Source organism: Cinclus cinclus, chromosome 10 (assembly GCF_963662255.1).
Source record: "Cinclus cinclus chromosome 10, bCinCin1.1, whole genome shotgun sequence".
Taxonomy (NCBI): Eukaryota; Metazoa; Chordata; class Aves; order Passeriformes; family Cinclidae; genus Cinclus; species Cinclus cinclus.
The window spans coordinates 9,302,256-9,321,773 of NC_085055.1; the positions used below are offsets into that span (position 1 = coordinate 9,302,256).

The window sequence follows — 19,518 nt, forward strand, 5'->3', positions numbered from 1 at the left end:
TTACAAACAAATTTATGACTGGCTCTAGATGAGGTCCAAAATAAAACTCATCTGTTCATTGAGTGCAGCAAAGGACAAGTGAAGATGAAAAGCAGAAATATTTTCTACAGTTTTCCATCAGCAATCCTTAAAATAGTTTCAGAATTATGAAGAGACTATATCTATCACTAAATTAAATTCTGGAAGCAGGTCTTCCATGTGAATTACATAATTTTTTTGTCTTCAGCAGCTAATAAATTCAGCAACATTTTAAAACGACTTAATAGAATTTAAAAGCCACCTTTTATACCTCAAAACAAGACCAGGACACCTTCATAAGGTGACACTTCATGCACTGTGCATTACAGAGCCTTGAGTTTTACACACAAACCAGTACAAGCCTCTGCAGGAAAGGTGACCCCCCCCCATATCTGAAGGGGATGCTCAGAGATGGCTCTTGGTCAGCATGAGGCTCTCAGGAGAGCAGGAAGGTCAATCCTCCCATGGGAACACAGGGTAGATCTTTGTGCTGGTGATGTCCCCCCAACTTCCAAACTCCCTTGAGCTGGAGACAACTATGTTGGCATCAATCAGGTATCCAGATCTCACAAATGATATCACATCACTTGGGCAGAGTAAATAAACAAGCTTGCTGTCCTGAGCGAACCCACATCAGCTCTTCATCACCTTGTGCCAGAAGATGCTGCACCCCAGAAGGCAACTACTAACTACACCTGTCCTGAAAACTACCTTAAAACCTGATATAGTAACTCTGGAGAAGAATGAAAGAGCTCTTCTGTGCAAGTGCTACTACTGCACCATAAAGTTAAGTATTTACATGAGGAAGGAATTCTCCTCAGGGGAAAACACTAAATACTCAGGACAGAATTCACACAGAACGTATAAAACGTTTAACTGAAGACCAAAGGACACAGGCACTGATATCCAACAGAATAAGCACACTGAATAAGGATTTATTCACACTGCTGAGCAAGATACAACCAGAAAAATATAGATACAAGTGTGGCACAAGTACTGCAAAAGTAAAAATCAGGAAAGAGCACTGAACACTTAGGGACAGACAGTATAATGATGGAAAAGAAAGGGAAAGTGACATTTCTTTGATATACCAAAGGTGTCCATTGGAAGACTGAGACCAGACACAGGGGTACCTTGTGCAGCAATGCCTGTGTCCCACCTTCTGCCCATGCAGGTTTTGTCCCCATTCCTGTGCTGGTACCTGCTTACACTGCAGAGGTTCACAGCAGAGCTGGTTTCCTCTGTGCCTGCATGAGTGCTTATCAGACCTTGTGAGGTGCCAGAACAAAAAGTTCCACTCGGAGATATTGTAAAATGTATTGATTTCTTTGCAGGACTCAAGGAATGAGCAACTTAAGAGGAGCTACAAACCCCAAACACATCAGATTTATCCACTGAACGCCATGACTTATCATATGGTCACATGTGGGAGAACCTCTAGATGATTACTTACAACTTAGACCCATCTTTGTCATGTAGATTCAAATTCAACACTTGGTGGACGGATCTTCCACCCTTCATCAAGACAAGATGTCAAGCAGGACACAGAGGCAATGGCTGTGCTGCTGTGACTTGGATTCCTGGCTCAGAAAGCAATCTCTGCTGGTGGGGAAGAGTTACCAAGGCAGACTGCCCTGAGCTCTCTCAGAAGCCTCTTAACAGTGAGGTTTGCAGCCAACATGATGAAGGTAAAAGGACAATTTCTGGTATTCATGTCATCAATTGTTTGTATTCCAAGACTGACTCAAGAGGCTCTATCAGGAAATCAGCAGTCTTTGAATTTATAGAGATGGGAAGTGACACCCAGCAGCTTTCGAGATGAATTATAGTATTTTTGGGTGTAGTATGTCATCCTTTTCCTGAAATGTAGGTTTAGAGTGGGGAGGGACCATCCTCTCTCTCCTGCTACGTCAGTCCCTTTTGTGGTATCTCTACTGTACACAGTAACTCAAGGCTGAGTGAGCACTCCCAGGCATTCAGAGACCTTGGGATGCAGCGCTAGGCCAAACACACACAGCATACTTCCATAAAACAGCCTTGACATTTCTTCAACTCCTTTGGAAATAGAAGGAAGTCGCTGAGATTTCACTTTTAGCCATCCAACTGTTTTGTTTATTTTTTGGAAAGATTTCCAAAACAATTCCATCTGCACCTCGTTTTACTCTTTCTGTGCACCTAGCATAATTGTCGACTATCAAGAAATACTGTAGTGAATTACAGTGTAAGAGGTTTTTCCTGTTCATCTCGGTTCTGAAACCCTGCATTACAATAAATAGCAAGTTGAAACAATAACCCAGTGATTCTGAAAGATCCTGCCATTTCATAAAGTTGATAATAAAGACAATACACAGCAGTAACTCCTTTGCTGCCTACATGTAACAGAACATGTGACTGAAGATAACCATGTGGGAAGGTACTGCTAGCTATTTGTACCCTTTTAAAGTTTCTCTTCTTCACATAGCTTCTGATGTTTATTTGCTACATGCACTGAAAAGTCCTGTTCTCTCTAGGTCTGTCTGGTCATTCCCTACCACTTGCAGTTCTTCTCCAAAGACTTTCCTGGTCTTTGGGGTCCTTTTCCATGAATGGAAATCCTAGGCAAAGTGCTTTTAGATCTGTTTGCACAAGAATTTCTGGGTCTTCTTCCCAGTATCCAGCTACTTAAAGGCGTTTTGTTTTGTTTTGTTTTTTCTTCAATACAAAATCAGACACTCTCTTTTTTTAAGCTCGTATTCACAAATATCAGTAAGATCCACCGGGACACAAAATCCCATGCCTCTAAATCTTTGGGGAATTGTCCCAGGTCCTGAATTCATGAACTGAAATGATCCAGAAGGCAACTTTGCCCAGAGCATCTCTCCTCCTTGCAGAAAAGAAAACTCACTTTTTAAGAGTAATTCTACCGGTATTTGCACATCTGTTTGCATGTTCTGCAGCCACAGTCTTTGTTACCTTAGTCCTTCTCACACAATATACTTTCTATTTTGTTTTAATCCCATGTCTCTTTGCCACACGACTTTCTTTTCATAGAGTAAAAAATAATCACAACTTTTGGGATAAGGATGAACTGTTTATAAAATATTTATACCTGACATAAAAGTCCAGCACAATAAATATGGATTACTAATCACAAACCCTGCCCAATTTTGCTTAACCAAGCTTTTAATCAACCTTCTCACAAGCAGCTTTCAAATATATGCAAAAAAATCCCCCAAACATTTTAACAAATTATGTTCTAGCAATCAATGTTTTAACTAAATCCAAGCTTCTTTAACCACCCCAGTACCTTAACATCCAGTTTAAGGCATTTGTTTGGGGATTTTGCTCAGTCTATTTTCCTTTTAGCCACCAGCACTTTGGAGCAACCTTCCCTATTGCCAGTGGAACTGAGGGCATCCCCACATCATCAAGATGTCCCACCAATTTCAAGAGATGTTTGGTGGATAAAAACTGACTCAATTCAGCCCTCTGATTCCATTCAACCCTGCACTTGGAAATTGGAAGTCAAGAGTGTTTCTGCACACAGCCCCACATTACCTCAAAAGGAGAGACAAAATTTATTGAACACACTGCAGTTCCTAGCATTACACAGGAGCACACTGTGGGGTACAGCAGGAATCTGTATTTGGCAGAGATCTGACAGCATTTTGCATATTTCAATGAATCTGCAACCACAAGCCCTCAATCAGAAGAAAGAATATGTACCTCTTTCTAATCACTGCAGTATGTCTTTTTCACTCTCCTAGTGACACAACAAAACATCACCAGATTAACCAGCAGGTAACAGGAGAGATGAGCTAATTATATCTGATACTAAAGTAAAATTTTACCAAATGTTACATACAATCCCACTCCTTGTAGATCTTATTTTTCCCTTATTTGATTCTTGCAGTAAATCTAAGCAAATTGCAGTTTATGGTCATTTAACATTTGAATCGTATGTCAATGTGCTTCTGTCATTTTCTCAGCAGGTCTGGTGTCTGTTCACCTTAAACAGCTTACAAAGAAGGAAGCATAGTAATTTCATAAATTATTTTTGATAAATAAGTTCATACTCATTTCAAAAGTAACTTTTGATCCAACACTAGTTTGCTGTTCAGTGTTTATCTTAAGCAAATTCGCACAGCAAGATTCCAGTTACAAACTCTCCTGATACTCTGTCCTGCAGGGACCAAAGGGATCTGCTGAAGGGTCTGCACCACGTTTTTGATAGACCAAATTTCACCCTGCAGTCCTTCAGTGGCCAGAGAGACAAAGCTGAATAGAAGAGGGAATCTTAAAAAGCATCTTCTTAAAAAGCAAAATATAAGTGCACAGAACTTTGCAAATTAAAACATACTAAGTGTTTGCAAACTACACCAGGAAAGAATGTGGGTCAAAGGAGAGGAAGACCAGGTGGTCACCTGAGATGGTAGGGAACGTCTTGGGCTACCAGGGCTCTACAGGTGTTTTTCAAGCACAAGATTCTGGAGCTCACACACCAGGGGATTCTACTAAGCTGTCCAGGTCTAAGAAAAGCAGCCCCAGAGCCTGGAGGCTTGCAGTGGACAAGGGAGAATTTTGCATTTCAGCATTTGGCAAAACATTAGTTGGCTTTACCAAAACATGTGATATAGGCTCCTTGAATAGAGATCTAAGTCTCAGTCTCTGCAGATCTGTTCCCAAAAACTGCAGCTCACAAGGAACTTTGTGCTAAGCAGAAAGGTCATGCTGCACTCTTTCACAGATTTGGGTCACAAAGAAAAGTTCTCTTCTTTGCTTATACCCCATTTTTATGACACTTACAGAAACACAGTGTGTTTGATTTTTTTATCCCATTGCCCTTAGGTACATTTGATTAAAATTCACCAACAGATTGAACGGATTTAAGGGAAACAGAAAAAAACAGGGGGCTGCACACTTGCAGAAGCCTCATTTGTTTAGGTCATCGGGCAAACACTGTGAAGAGTCAATGATTGTATCTATCTATGGCCTCGCTCCAAAATGCAGACAACCAGAGTCACTAAGGACATGGAAACCAGAGCAAACAGTCTGTAGAATATATTTCTATCCTGCAATACAACAATTCCTCATTTAAAAAAGATGTAAATTACTTGAACTTGAATTTCTTCATAAAAGACAGTAAGAATACAGGAATGAAAAATGCCAAGTGAGAACCACGTTAGTTATTAATATACAAACAAAAGATGTACAAAAGCTCTGTTAGTACGGCCCAAAGCACTACTTTGAGATCAGCATCAAAAGACAACCCCTCAGAAATACTTCCCCATAATTTCTGCTGCTTTTCCCATCATGGTCTGACCTTTCACTAGAAGGAGTTGTCTGCCTCAAAATGTGCCAAATTCCATTCCTACTCCTACCATTAAGCAGCCTTTAAACACAACTGCATCAGTAGTGTACATTACCAGAAATAAAAGCACCACTGGCAGATAATTCCCAGAAGAGGTTTGGAAAGTGTGAGAAACATTCCTGGTATCACTGGGACACAGGTCACCTGCCATGCTGAGATCAGAATAAATCTCTAAACCTCTGCACCCTGGGTGAAAACAAACAGGCTTGAAAATAGTACAGCTGTTTTCTGCGACATCTGTACTCCCTGAGAATGGCTCTGCTGTGTCTTCCTGGCTGCAGCAATTTGCTAGAAGACGTGCACAGATAGGATCACAAAAGAGCATTGACTGAAATGAACTTGTTTAAAACCTCAAGCTACCCTGAAAGCTCTATAAAGGCTCTAGAAACTAGGTGCAGGCCAGAGACATCTTCTACTCCAAGGTTATGCTGAATCATCTAAATGGAGTACAGTTTGTTCATATTTCTGCAGCTGTTACATAAATAACCCTATTTTCCTTCTTTATTGGAGCTGATCTCTTTTAAAATATACACTCACAAATGTGAACAGCAAGCTCACCTCCCTACTGCTATCATTAAACAATAACGAGGAGCACGGCCGTTAATCAGAAACAGACTTCAATATAAAATCCTCTCAAAACCAGACTGGCCCACTTAAAACATATATCCCTGGAAAAGTTTCCAACTGCTGCAATATCCTACTGCGAGTTCCATTAAAAATACAGCTCTTCCCACAGCCATCCCATGCTTCCTTTGCTAGTGACACTCTGCTACTGGGTAGTTCTTCATGATGGATTTGTGAACTACTTTAGCAAAAAAATTCTTTTCCATCTTTTACTGGGGATGTAGCAGGGCTGAGTCCTCCATCCATTCAACAGATCTGATAAGGGTCACACTGAGAAGGCTTGAAACTCCACAAAGGTGCCAAGACAATCACTTATCTCTCTGCTTGTTGACTAAGATCCTTCAAGGCAAAGAAACTGTCACAGTCGTGAATAAATTAGCAGTAAATGCTTGAAGACAATTTAATTCTCCAAAATCTTCTGAAATGCCCTGATTTAACTGTCTGATAGAAGTGGGCAATGAATGTGAGAAATTCAGTGTGCTATACATCAACAGAGAATTCTGAATTGGGTTTTGCATTCTCTGTTGATTTTTGGAGATCTCCTGACATCATGAGGATGCCAAGATATGTGGTTTGCTCATGTTGAGATTTTTTGTTGAGGTTTTTTTAAGTGTTTTACATATGGGCAAAAGAGATGGAAAAAATAATAATTTCTTGTAACCACGTTTACATTTGGAATAAAAGCTGTGTTAACTCTTAACACAACTTTGCCCTCATGAGAGATTGAGCCTTGCCAGACCTAGACACGCTCTTAACTTCTAAAACAACTCTTTGTCATAATAATTGCAGCTATCATAGCAACTTTTAGAGCCAAAAGTTCAGAGGGTACCTCCAAAACATGTCAAAAGGCTCTACTAAGCACAAGATTGAGGTTCCCATAGGGGTTCTCCTAAATACTGAAGAGCTGGGAACAGCCACAGCTTTGAAAGCAAGTGAACACAAAGAAATGACCCCAAAGGACTCCCAGCACTGTTTTTGGACCTAAGTCTGGAAATTCCTGAAAAAAATTTAAGTCAAAGTGCAGATATCTTAGAAAATTTTGCATATGCTGATGGACTTATTACCCCTGCTTTCATTAGCCACATTTCATGGGTTTATAATAGTACCCTACATAGTGCCACAGGGGCCAGTGGATCAGACTGAAAATCACTGAGCAAGATGCTCAATTCACACCAGGACAACAAAGTAACAAGTCCAGAGAGATTCAATTTGCATGCAAGAAAATGCCTCAGGAACTTGTGATAGGAAATGAATCTGGGTGTCTTCTGCCAGCTGCAGGTCTGTGGACTGAAGTCCCCTGTGCCAAAAACTGAAGACAAGAATGTCCCCAGGTAGACAGAGCCCAGTCCCAGCCAAGAACAGGTTGACAGAATGAACTACCTCTAAATTCTCCATCAGGATGCAAAATAAGGACTGCAATAAAGAGCATGTGTCAAGTAATATGAATACACACATTTCTGTTACTTCCTCCTGCTAGGAACAGAGACTATGTGATGTTCAAACCCTGGCTGAGAATCCAACACCTGGTCTCTTGGACAACAAGCTCTGCAGCTGTATCTCTAAAGTGACACCTCAGAAATGGGCACAAAATGCATCTTATATTGCCAGCTGCATGCAAAACAGATGTCCCTTATAGGAGGTTTGCAAAATAATGTTACAATTGAGTTCTTCAGATCAGGAAGTATTTTAAAAAAATTAACCTTTATATTTTAGTATTTCAATACCAAACCACAGTAGGCTGAGAAAAAGGTCCATGAAATGCTGCATCAAGTTTGTGCCTAAAACAGCAGCACATTGAGAGGGTAAAGGATGAGAGTCCATCAGTACAGTTCCTAGTTGTTGTTATTACTCATTTTCACTGCAAAGACTCTGCAGGCATCTCCTCGTATGACATCAAGAGCCTTATAAATGGAGACAATTCCAGCTACCAGACTGGACATCTCTGCCTCAGGATCTCTCATGTTTTCAACCAACACTGATACACAGTTTTCTGATGTGCTGAGATTTCCTTCCTCTGCCTGTTCAGGGACCCAGGCTGAGCTGACCAGCCATCCACCATGCCTGTGTGGAAGATGCAGTCACTCCCTCCCCACTCCTCAGCTCCCTCCTGAATGGATCATAACTGTACCAAAGACCATAAGGATGTGGTTTCCTGCCTGTACTTCCTTCTGAGCCACCAGGTTTTCTCAGAATAAACAACACAGACTTAAAAATAAATTAAAAGATGAATTTCCATGGCAGTTCTTTCCACACTGATCTAAAACCTGGTCCCTGGGATTCACCAGCATCAAAACTGGCCTTTCCAGAGAGTAAATTCCAAATTCTTTAGCCAGAAGCTGACGTGGTGGAGTGTGGGCACTCTCACAGAAGATCACAGGCTGAAAGGAGAGGCTGAGCACACAATGCCAGGACAGGCACAGATAAGTTCACTCTTAAGGAAGGCTCCAGCTCAGAGCATCTTCTTATTGAGGGGAGAACAGGGTGAAATGAGCCCATGGAGATCTGGCACATAAAGGGCTGCTGTGAGCAGGCTCACAGCTAATGGTTCATGGAAAATGATCCATGGGGATCACCAAAGGCTTTTGGGATGGGACAGCCACCAGCGAGTGCATTCACTTGACTGCCTCTTTTCTCCTCTGCTGGAGCTGGAAAGACAAGGCAGACTTCAAGGGTGGCTACATTCCTCATCACTACATATCCCTGCAAGTCCCAAGCACAAGTGACAGGGCTGCAATGGCTTTGCAGGCTTTCTGGCAGTGAAGAATTCTAGTTCACACTGACACTTTCTTTGAGCACTTTCTCCAAATGGCTAATGGATAAGAGAATAATGCAGATACATGCACCACAAACCAGCTCACGGAATGGTTCCTGCAGCATCTAAAGCTCACATGTATGGAACAGTAAATGCTCAGAAAGCCAGAGTTTCAACACTTTAGATCTGAGGACCTGTGGGATCACAACACTGTCATAAACCTACAGTGATTCAGATGACAAAGTGGAAAAAGGGAGAACAGAACTCAGCTTAGGATCTTTTAAGAAGACTTCCAATTTTCTGTGAAACAGAATGGCAATTTTTCCTTAATCCTGCCTCAAAACTGTTATTGTACAGTACAATTAATTTTATTGGCCTCAAATTGTCTTTCACCTCTGCTTTTTTATCTGTTTTATAGCACTGTTATAGTATTCTGTACTTGGGTCTAAATGACATTACAATTCATTGGCCACATTGCAGAGTATGAAAAAAATGGAAATTATGTCTTGGATGCCATCATATTGTGATGATAAGCAAGAGCAAGGAAAACTAAACCCACACCAAAGGAAAAGAAACTACCTTTATCTTCATTATTAGGGGTGGATAGGCTAATCTAATCATGCAATATTTCTAACCAAGCCTGTTACTGAATCTTATCAAACTAAATGAGCCGAGCTTGGATGGTAAAGTAAGCTTACAAGAGAGAAGTTCCTATGGTCATAATCATCAAGATCTGGCTTCTGAAGCTTTACTTTCTGTTCTGTTGGCTTACGGCATAGTAAAAGTACAAATAAGGCAGAAGAGAAAGCTCAAAAGCAAATGAGAAGAAAAACACAACTTATAAGGCACACTGTGCTCGTCTGACAACTCCCAGCATCCCATAAACACCAAAAACAATTCAGCCAGTGACCTTCAAAAAACTGGATTCCTTTACCCATGGACTGCATACACAAGGTCAAAGTTCCACTCGAGTTTAGCCTGCAGGAATGGTGTATTAGCTATTCAGCTGTAACTCCCATTACGACAGGAGACAGCTGAGATCTGCTCAAATCAAATTACAGCTCTGATTATGCAAAACACTCTGCATTTTCTAACACCAAGACGGAGTGCATCTTGAAGACGTCTGCTCCAAGATTTCTAAAAACAAGCAATTAAAACAACAGAAGGAGAACTAGTTTATTACTCTACTTATATTTGGCAAAGAATACTTCAGGACAAATTATAGATACAAGGGTGTCAACAGCTGAATACAAACACTAGAAGTATTTTGTAAAATATATCTCATACCGTCAGGGAGTTGTTTACAGGATAAAGCATCATCAAGATCTCTGGCAGTTGATGGGTCGATGGTGAAAATGCATTCTTTCCTATCCAAAGAAAAAAAGAAAAGGAAGATTTATCTCCCAGTCATGAAGAAGGTATCAAAACACAGAGCCCATCAGAGACATCCAGACAACAACAACCGTGTTTTCAGAAGACTCTGCTGAAACATTTTCTAATCTAATCTGAAAACTAAATCTAATCTATTTTTTCAAAAACTGTTTAGACAAGTGAATCTCCTTGGGTATTTTTTAATTTTTTGTTTTGGTTTAACTGCTTGGTCTTAGTACCTTTCATTTCATTACAGATATTCCCTCACAAAAACTAAACAATTTACCCCATCAAGTTCACTCCAAAGAAACAAGCAGGAAAAAGTCTAGATGCCTTGCAGCTAGAGTAAAAATAGATTGTTCCTAATTGTAAAGCTAAATGGAACACAAATAACTCTCATGGCCATGCCAAAGAGTAGATGTCACACCATCTGACACTTCATGAGCACAGCTAGCACAGAGCAGAGGCTCTGAAACACGTACAAACCAAGCTGAATGTGACAAAATTGAGTGAGAGTTTTGGTCCCAGTAAAGACACCCAGAAGATGAAGGACTTTATCAAACCTACACTGCTAATTACGGACCAAAGGGAAAACCAGGTTCAGTAGGAAAAAGTTAAGTGGAAGTTATAGAAAGGGCAATCAGCTCCTTAGATCTTACAAATGAACTTGGTCCTCAGGAAAAGCTGAACATCCTTTTACATGTGCCGTACCAAGTGGCAACCTGGAATTGCAGCCCTGCCCTGGAACGCTCACATACATATGTTCTGTAGCAGTGGGTGGCAGGAACACTGGGAGCACACCAAGCTGGACCACAGATATGGTCTATGGCCACACAGATGGGATCTGACTCAGGAATCATCACTTTTAATAGAGCAGAGCGTGGCACCAGTGAGACACAAAACCTGAAGCATTCAACAAATAAAACTTCCTGAACTCCTGCTTCAGGGCCTCCCTTCATCCCAGGCTGTCCTACAGCAACTTCTTTCCCAAACCTCTGGACTACAGCAGAGCTCTCCCAAGCACTGTGAGGAATGTGGGACCAGAGCTAAAGAGCAATGGGGACAGTACAGTAATGGGTTTGCTGGTTTATTTTGCTTTTATCTTAACTTTTAGAGTAAGTTCAGCCCCTCCCCAGTTAAAAGACCCCCGAGCATAATGGTATAGACTGAGACTGCCACGGAAGAGATCCGACCACTGTTTTTCTTCTCTTTGTGATAAAAAGACTGATATCATGATGGCAACTCCCTTCTACAAATGTGTAATGCAAACACTCACTATTTTTCTTACAGCATAAACACTGGTATTACTCCTGGGGTAGGAGAGGTGGGAGGAGAAAATTATAGCAAATTCTTAAAGGAGCAAGTGTACATGGAATTAGAAAGTCAGTCTTTTTGTATGGATGCTCTCTCAGTGAGAGCAGTGTCCCCAGCTTTGCAGACCTACCACTTCCTGAAGTACTGAAATGCTCTGGGTGGTGTCTGCTGGAGTCAGACAGCTGGCAGCATCTATTTATGTAATTCCACCAGGCACACTAAACAGAGATTTTCAAAGTCATAAAAATCAATAAAGCACTTCAGTGCCTTCTGAGACTTTGAAAATATTTTGGAATATGCTGGCTTTCAGACTGGATAGCAAAGCTGCCTTAATCCCCAGATGCACAATAGTTTCTGATCCTTTACATGCATCTAAACAAATTAAGAGACTGTGACACTGAAAGATATAAAATCTTTCAACTGCACCAGGACTTTGATCTGTTGGTGCCAGCACTAAAAATCAATGCATTTTTAAAGGTTTGCAAACAACCTTACTTCCATAAATATATATTCCTTAAAATTCCACCTAAGGATGGAATTTCAGGGATTTCACCACTCCAAGGCACCGTGCAAATCTCTTTAGTGAGCTGTGCACATGCAGATAGACACTCTTATACTACAAACAGTATAGGGACACACACACGTGTGCCAGCCTGCATGTATTTACACCAGGTCCCACTAATGCACAGGGTATAAAGTGCCCTCCTCAGCCAGTAAATCTTTAAGTTATTTCATTTAAAAGAGTCAACTGAATAGACACAGATGGCTTCCTTTATCTAGCAAGTGAGCAAGAAAAAAAGTTAAGAGCTGCTTCAAAGAGAATGTAGGTTCCTGTGTCAGGGGAATACAGACCTTATCCCAGATGTTGAGGGTCTGCTACCACAAGCATCTGCCACCCATTGTGAATTGTAGCTCCAGGAAGTAAAAAAATTACCTGATTGGTTTCAACAAAGTGCGTATTTGCAGCCTGCCCTAAATAGAAGTGAGCAGAAAAACAGAGGTGCCAAATATTTTGCCACCTTTATACAATGGTAGCAACTAATGGGCTATTTTTCTGAGATGCATTTGGCCAGTCAAGTCTACTGCAGAGGCCAATGATGGTCCCAGTTGAGTGAGTCCAAACCTCTAAGTCTGGTGGGGCAGCCCCAGCCTCCCTTTGTGCTCAGCCTGCTGCCCTTGGGGACATTCTGGCTGGCTCTGAGCTGTCTCTCAGCACAGGGATGGCCAGCACAGACACAGCTCACAGCCATCTGAGATCCATAAACTCACAGATGCAAAGCTGAAGTGAAGTCCAAATTCTGATTTAGTATTTCTCACCAGCTCGGATATGTTTAACCACCAGGCTCAGATCTGTTTCTCCTTTAGAACTATTCAAAGGACTTGGACTTAAAGCTTGTCACAGGCATTTTATTCTGGGCACAGGCTGCAAGGTGAGGTAAGAAAGTCACTGATTAAGTAAAACAAGGCATGATACTCCTTGGCATAAGGATACTGCAGAAGTGTTGCAGAGCCAATGGCCAGGTAGTCAATGGGACGAGAGAAGCCAACCTCACAGCAGAGCTCCAAGTCCACAGCAGTAAGATAATCCTGGCACACAGGCCTACACCTAGACGAAATTTTCTGAGAGAATTCGCCTCACCAGTAACAACATTAAGTGTGATTAATTATATTTCTGGTTTTCAGTTTTTATTACTGTAGATGTTTCAGATGGCCATAGGAACAGGGGCTGGTATGTGGGATCCATGGAATGATAGGACTGCAGCTCTGAGCCTGAGAGCAGCACCCTGCACACATCTCATGTTCTCGGCTATCTCCTGCTCTTCCTCCAGGCCCAGTGGTATCACTTTTATTCCCAGGACACCACAGAGAGCCATCTTTAGTCCTGGAGAATCAGGCAATGCAGTGGAAGCAAGGGTAGGAAAGGCTGGGTGCGGGCAGCATAGCCTGCCTGCTGCTCTGCAAATTACCCCCTCCCTTAGCACCCACACCAGCCACCCCTGCACACACATCAGGGGGTACCTCCACCCCTGGAGGCAGCTGACAAAAACCATCTGGGTGAAGAAACAACACTGCCCTCAGCTATGTGGCAAGTCTATCCTGTGAAGAGGAAGGGGCTGTTCAAATTCCTGCCCTGACCGTATTGTCTGGCTGTGCAAGACCCCAAAGGCTGTGGCATGAGGGAGCTCAGAGAGATCAGACCACATTTCTGACTGTAACCAGTAATAAGACCAGCCTGCAGCGACTTATTTCATTAAAGCATAAGGGACAGAATGTTTCATGCACCTGCTGATGTTACTTAAATCCACAGGTACATGCACACACATTTGCATGGTTGACTGACTATAGATGCATACAAACCAGCTGTTGTCTCTAGCTTATGGGGGGCCACCAAGGTGACCTTGTGGGTTAAGGATTTTGATCGTCCCCCTCTCTCCCTTCTTTTGGGGCCTCAAAGGAAGCATCTCTCATTGTCATCACCTAATAAAAATCTGATTTATTCATTTCAAATTGTCAAAACATACTTTGTAAAACTAATGAGATGATCTAAGTCCACTTGTTCCAACATACACACAATTTGGTTACGAGAAAATAGTTTAAGAGATAGAAACACACAGAGTTAAGAGATTTTCTGGTCTTCAGGCTGGAAATGACTGGAGATAAATATGTACCTTTAAGAACCCTGCAGCACTGGTCAAAAAACCCCAAAACATTTCAGTGTGGTAACTTCCACTTTTTACAGGACCATCTTCATGTAAAACAGATTCTAATGCAACTTTGCAGACATGGACTTGCTCTGACATGGAGTTTCTGCCAATAGAAGAATAAAATCTTTCCTCCCGTCTCTTTGTTTCAGAGCAAGGCAATGCCAGCAAGACTTTGGGAGGATCAGAGGAACTACTCACAACTGACCATGGTGGACCAGCACACAATGAGTCAGGAAAGCAGGAGCCACCCAGACTGCCCAGATCCTGCCAGCCCCCAGCAGCACTGGCCAAGCCACCTCTAGCCCCAAGGCAATGACAAGGGCCCTGCTAAAGGTGGCTCTGTCTGACATCTTGCAAATCAACCACCTGGGGAAAAAAAATTACAGAATAGAACACTTAGTTTATTAGACAGTAATGACAGCGTCAACCTATACAGGCTGGTATATCAATCCTAATTTAAGGAAAGCCAATTAAGTGCAGTGCTCTTTGCGCAGTTTCAGGAAGACTAATTAAAGCAGACAAGCATGTCTGCAGAGCAGTTAGTCTTTTTACCTTTAACAGGACCTAAAATAAATGGCTAGTGCAGCAGCAGAGGTAAGATAAGTAGTTTGTTGATGAACTGGAATTACCGTCATGGCAATTAAAATGTTCACAGATCACAGGATTGCAACAGCAGTTTGTTTTACTTTGTGCAAATACATACACCTATGTACACATCTATACTAAGGCATTCACAAGAATCAGCAAAGTAAACACTGCACAGCTGGTGCCTCAAAGATTGGTAAAATATATTCATTTTTGCCAGGTAACCTGTTCAGAATTAGACATATCACTTAGTTTAACCATACAATATGAACACCTATGACATCAGGAGATCACAAATTCCAGTGGTAAGCGCTCACTCTTTGCTCAAGAGACAGGATACTTGCATCAGGATGAAGCACTGCAGTGGCAAGCCATGGGCTTAGGCTGTATTAGAGCCAAGGTTTCTGTCATGACCATCCAGCTGGGCAAAGTTTGGGTATTAACAGTGCAATTTTCTTGCTGCTTGGAGAAAAGTGCCGGTTTTGTATACAGCAGACAAATCAGCACCCTACAGATCCTCCTGTATAACTCAGTGATCTTCCCAAGCAGCAGCACATAGATGAGTCAACCTACCAGTGGAGACATGGAGCCCATTTTTTCACCACAAATAAATGCCAACAACATGAAGTACCAGTCCAGGGAAATGCATGTACCCACTAGAGTACTGGCAAACCCTTCATGAAGCAAGACTTTGTCCTCATCAGCTGGTGCAACCTTTCACAGCAGGCAGAGGACTAAAGAAGCAAAGTATGACCCAGCTTTTCAGGAACCAGGCAAAGCAGAGGATGGAGGAATTTCACTTGAAGCACAAGTCAGCTGGCAGCCAAACCATGTCCATGCTCCTGTGTGATACAGATCACCAATCCTCCTGGTCCTGGCAGCAGCCACCACCATCTCAAGTCATTCAGGCTGAAGCCCCGACTTTGGCATTTGTCTGAACTTGGACTGCTCAGGAATGAGGCTGTGGGCAGAATTTAGACTGCCAAGTATCATGAGAGAAAAAGAGAGAGATTCTTTGCAAGAAAATCAAAGCACCTAAGGAAGGGGCTGAGCAGGGAATCACTGAAAGTCTTCCAAGAGGAAACCCAGACACAGGGGCTGAAATAGAAGGATGTGGAATGGAATGGAATGGAATGGAATGGAATGGAATGGAATGGAATGGAATGGAATGGAATGGAATGGAATGGAATGGAATGGAATGGAACTATTTCAATTGGAAGGGGCCAACAACAATCATCTGGTCCAACTGCCTGACCAATTTAGGGCTGACCAAATTAAAGCAAGTTGGAGCTAAGGGCTTTGTCCAGATGCCTCTTGAATACTGACAGGGTAGGGGTATTGACCACCTCTCTAGCAGACCTGTTACAGTGTTTGACCATCTCCTTGGTAAAGAAAGGCTTCCTAATATCCAGTCTAAACTTTCCCTGGTGCAGCTTTGAACCATTCCCACATGTGTCCTATCACCAGGGAGATCAGTACCTCCCTCTCCACTTCCCTATCTTAGGAAGCTGATAGAATTAAGGCATCTGAACTTAATCAGCTGATTTACCCCCCCCCCCTCCATTCTAACTCCCCTCTCAAGGGCAACTTTCAGACCAAGCAGTCTCCTGTGATGTTCACTAGACATTTACAAAGACCAACACATCCAAAACAACTACAAAAGAGAACAAAGAAGACACCAGAAGGTGACTGAAACTTGCTGTTTGGGAATTCCAGCACTCAAGACTCAACCAGCTCAGTGGCTACACACTGACACCCTGCCCTGCCTCAGGCACAGTTGTCATGGCCCACAGTCCCTCCAGTCATCCAAAGGCTCCTGAAGCACCAAGCTGAATCTTTTGCAGAAGCATCAGCCCATTTCCAAAGTCCAGACTGCTTCAGATGAAGGTGAGACAGGAATGACCATTGTTTATTAGAGTTTTGGCAGTGCAAGCCTTCTTTAAACTTGAGTATGTCAGTGCTAAGACATTTACACTACAAGTGACTGCATGTCCAGACACTTGCAGTGCATTTACATTCTTCTAGGGACTCCTTAGATTGTCCTGTTCTCTCCACTTTGTGAATACATACAATAGCCTGGTGGGAGTGAAAGCTCAGCCTCCTGGTTTACCCTTATTAACTCCAGCTCAAAGCTGGCACTTTAAAATTATGAACAGCAAAGGCACTTTTAAAATCTTTAAGCTCCTCAGGTCATTTCTAAGACCCTGCTGAGCACCATCTTGCAAAAGCTAAGCAGACACCATTTCTCAGAGCTGGAAACAGTTGTTTTAATTTGGGAACAGGCATCCTAGAGCTGTCCACTCACTCCAGTGAATGCTACTAACATTTTTTCACACACCAATCCAATTGTTATGGCAACCACAAAAATCAATCTCGTTCTTCAATCACAAGTAAACCCAGCTCGACCCAGCACAGTGTCTGTGCAGGTTTGTTACAAAGGGCCAAAAAGCACAGGACCAATTCTGCCAATATTCATCACTCAAATTGGGATGAAGTACCCTTTCTCCATGAGACATTTCAGAGACCAATCAGTGCCTGAGCATTTGAGACTTCAACATCTCACTCCTAAAGACATTTATTACTTGTAGTGTCTACCACATTTGTCACACTTGATGCTGGCAGATTTTAGCTAAAACCCAAGAGTGGCTGCTTCCAAGACAGCCTCTTAAAAGGAATATATTTTAAAAATATGCCTGCAAGAGAAGTACCCTGACAAATCTCTGATGGAACTCTGAATGCCCTGTAACAGACTAACAAAGATACTTGACACATCACAAAAGTCTTTTGGCACGGTGCAGAAATTTCAAAATGAAGTAAAATGATAAAATAATTGGAAGCAAAAACTAATCCCTGCAAATACTGAGTGTTATAAACCCCCAAACAATCTAGCAGAGCACAAAATGCATTGAAAGCCCAACTTCAAACTAGCACTAGTCTTTTTTATTTTTCTGTGTTTATGTTTTACCTAATGTCCTGTCCTGGTTCAGAAAACAGACCTTGGTCCAAGAAAGCAGCTGACAATGACTCCTGGTGTATTACACATCTACAACAATAAACTTTTACATTTTCACCAGCTATTGCTCACTGGATTGCTGAACCAGAATCAATTATTCCTTCTATTTATCCTTCTATTATTTCCTCCATATTTATGGCCTCCAAGTAAGGGGGAAGACAGGAAAAAAGAGCACTGCAGTCTTAAACCTATATGGCTTGAAAAGCCAACATATATTTATAAACGAGATCAGAGTCTCTGGGAGGCCAAGTACCAGCAGTATTTCCTACAAGTCATGCTGTAATTGTGCCACAAATATAATGAGTTCTCTGCACCACCACTATCCCACGCAAGAAACCAAAGTGTAATTGAAAATGCACTTGCATTATATAAACTACTTTAATCATAGATGCACAGGGCTAGAAATGGAAGAGACATTAGGTCATCCAGCCCCCATAGGCCAAAGCCAGGCTGCTCATGACAATACATTTACAGGGCCTTTCTCCTGTATGGTATCAAGCATCTTTAGTGATGGAGTTTCCAGCCCTTTCCTTAGCAGTCTACACTAGAGTTTATTTTGGGTTGGACAGGAAAGGCTTCCTCTTTGTTTCACCTTACTTGTCCTTATAACACCCCTTTCTATCCTCCCACCATAATAAATGACTCTCATTTTTTCATTTTGGTGCACATATTTTTAACTATCAACTACTATATCTTTCACAACCTTCTAGCTTCAGTGTTGGCAGATACACATTGAACAGTTAATCCTTTCTTGTAAATCAATCCCTTATCTCCCAGAATATTTTTGCTAGTCTTTTCCAGACTGTCCCACTTCTAATCCATGCATTGATATCTCCAGGACAGCTCTGCCTCATACATTTGCACTTGGGCCATCTATAATATGATTTATGGCTTGTTCAGTTTTTTTATGGAGTGATCTGAGAATAACCTGGTAACAAAGATCCAATCATCTAAATAGTGAGATAGATGGACACTTTAAAGCATGCTTCAGATCACTCCATCAGAGTGGAACCACAAGGAAAATACTGTTCCTTGTAATGACCATCCTGTCCTAGTGATCAGCTCTGAAATACCACAGCAGGGATACACTAACTCACTGACTGGAGTAGTTCTGGTTTTCAGCTACAGTACCAGAGACAGATACCTGGGTTGACACCAGGACTTGGACACTTCATCTCCTGTCCACCCTATGCTATCTGACCTGTAGTGAGAGCAGGGCACCAGCAAAGCACTGTGACATCAAGTAAAGACACAGTATTTGGCACACCTGAACTGCACCACTTAACATATATAAACATGAGAGGATATGGCACTTTGCTCATCAAAACCCCACCTTGTGATCCAGTGGAATACAGTAAGAAACAGAGACACTGTCAGACTTATTTAAGATTTTATCCTCATCTCCTTCTGTTATTCCCTCCACTTCTCTCCATAAAATAAGTATCCAGGCAAGAATAAGACTGTACGTATAACAACGTAGGTGCAAAAGTTACTACTGTTTTCCCCAACTAAACAAATTTCTAACAAAGCAAGGTTAGGTGTGATGGCCTACAAGATCAGAAAGCAAAAATCCTATCCAACCACACACCACCAATTTTGCTTGAAGCATCACTTCCAGCGATCATATGCACCTTCCTATAAGGAAAAAGGTGAAGCTGCCCTGTGTCTATGTATAAAAGGCATTGGTAACAGCATCTGAGAGCATAGACCATGCATCATTTTGTTCAAAACAGGGTCACCATAATTGCTGTAGCTATACTGTAGTAGAAAATGCTATGAAAACAGA

General features: G+C 41.9%; 1 protein-coding gene across 1 annotated transcript in view; it reads right to left on the minus strand.

Moving 5' to 3' along the window:
- Positions 1–19,518, minus strand: part of DIS3L2 (DIS3 like 3'-5' exoribonuclease 2) — a 183,260-nt gene that overhangs the window by 79,815 nt on the left and 83,927 nt on the right. Inside the window, exon 11 of the mRNA XM_062498823.1 lies at positions 10,032–10,111. Coding sequence (XP_062354807.1) covers positions 10,032–10,111 — 80 coding nt within the window. The remainder of the gene's footprint in view (positions 1–10,031; positions 10,112–19,518) is intronic.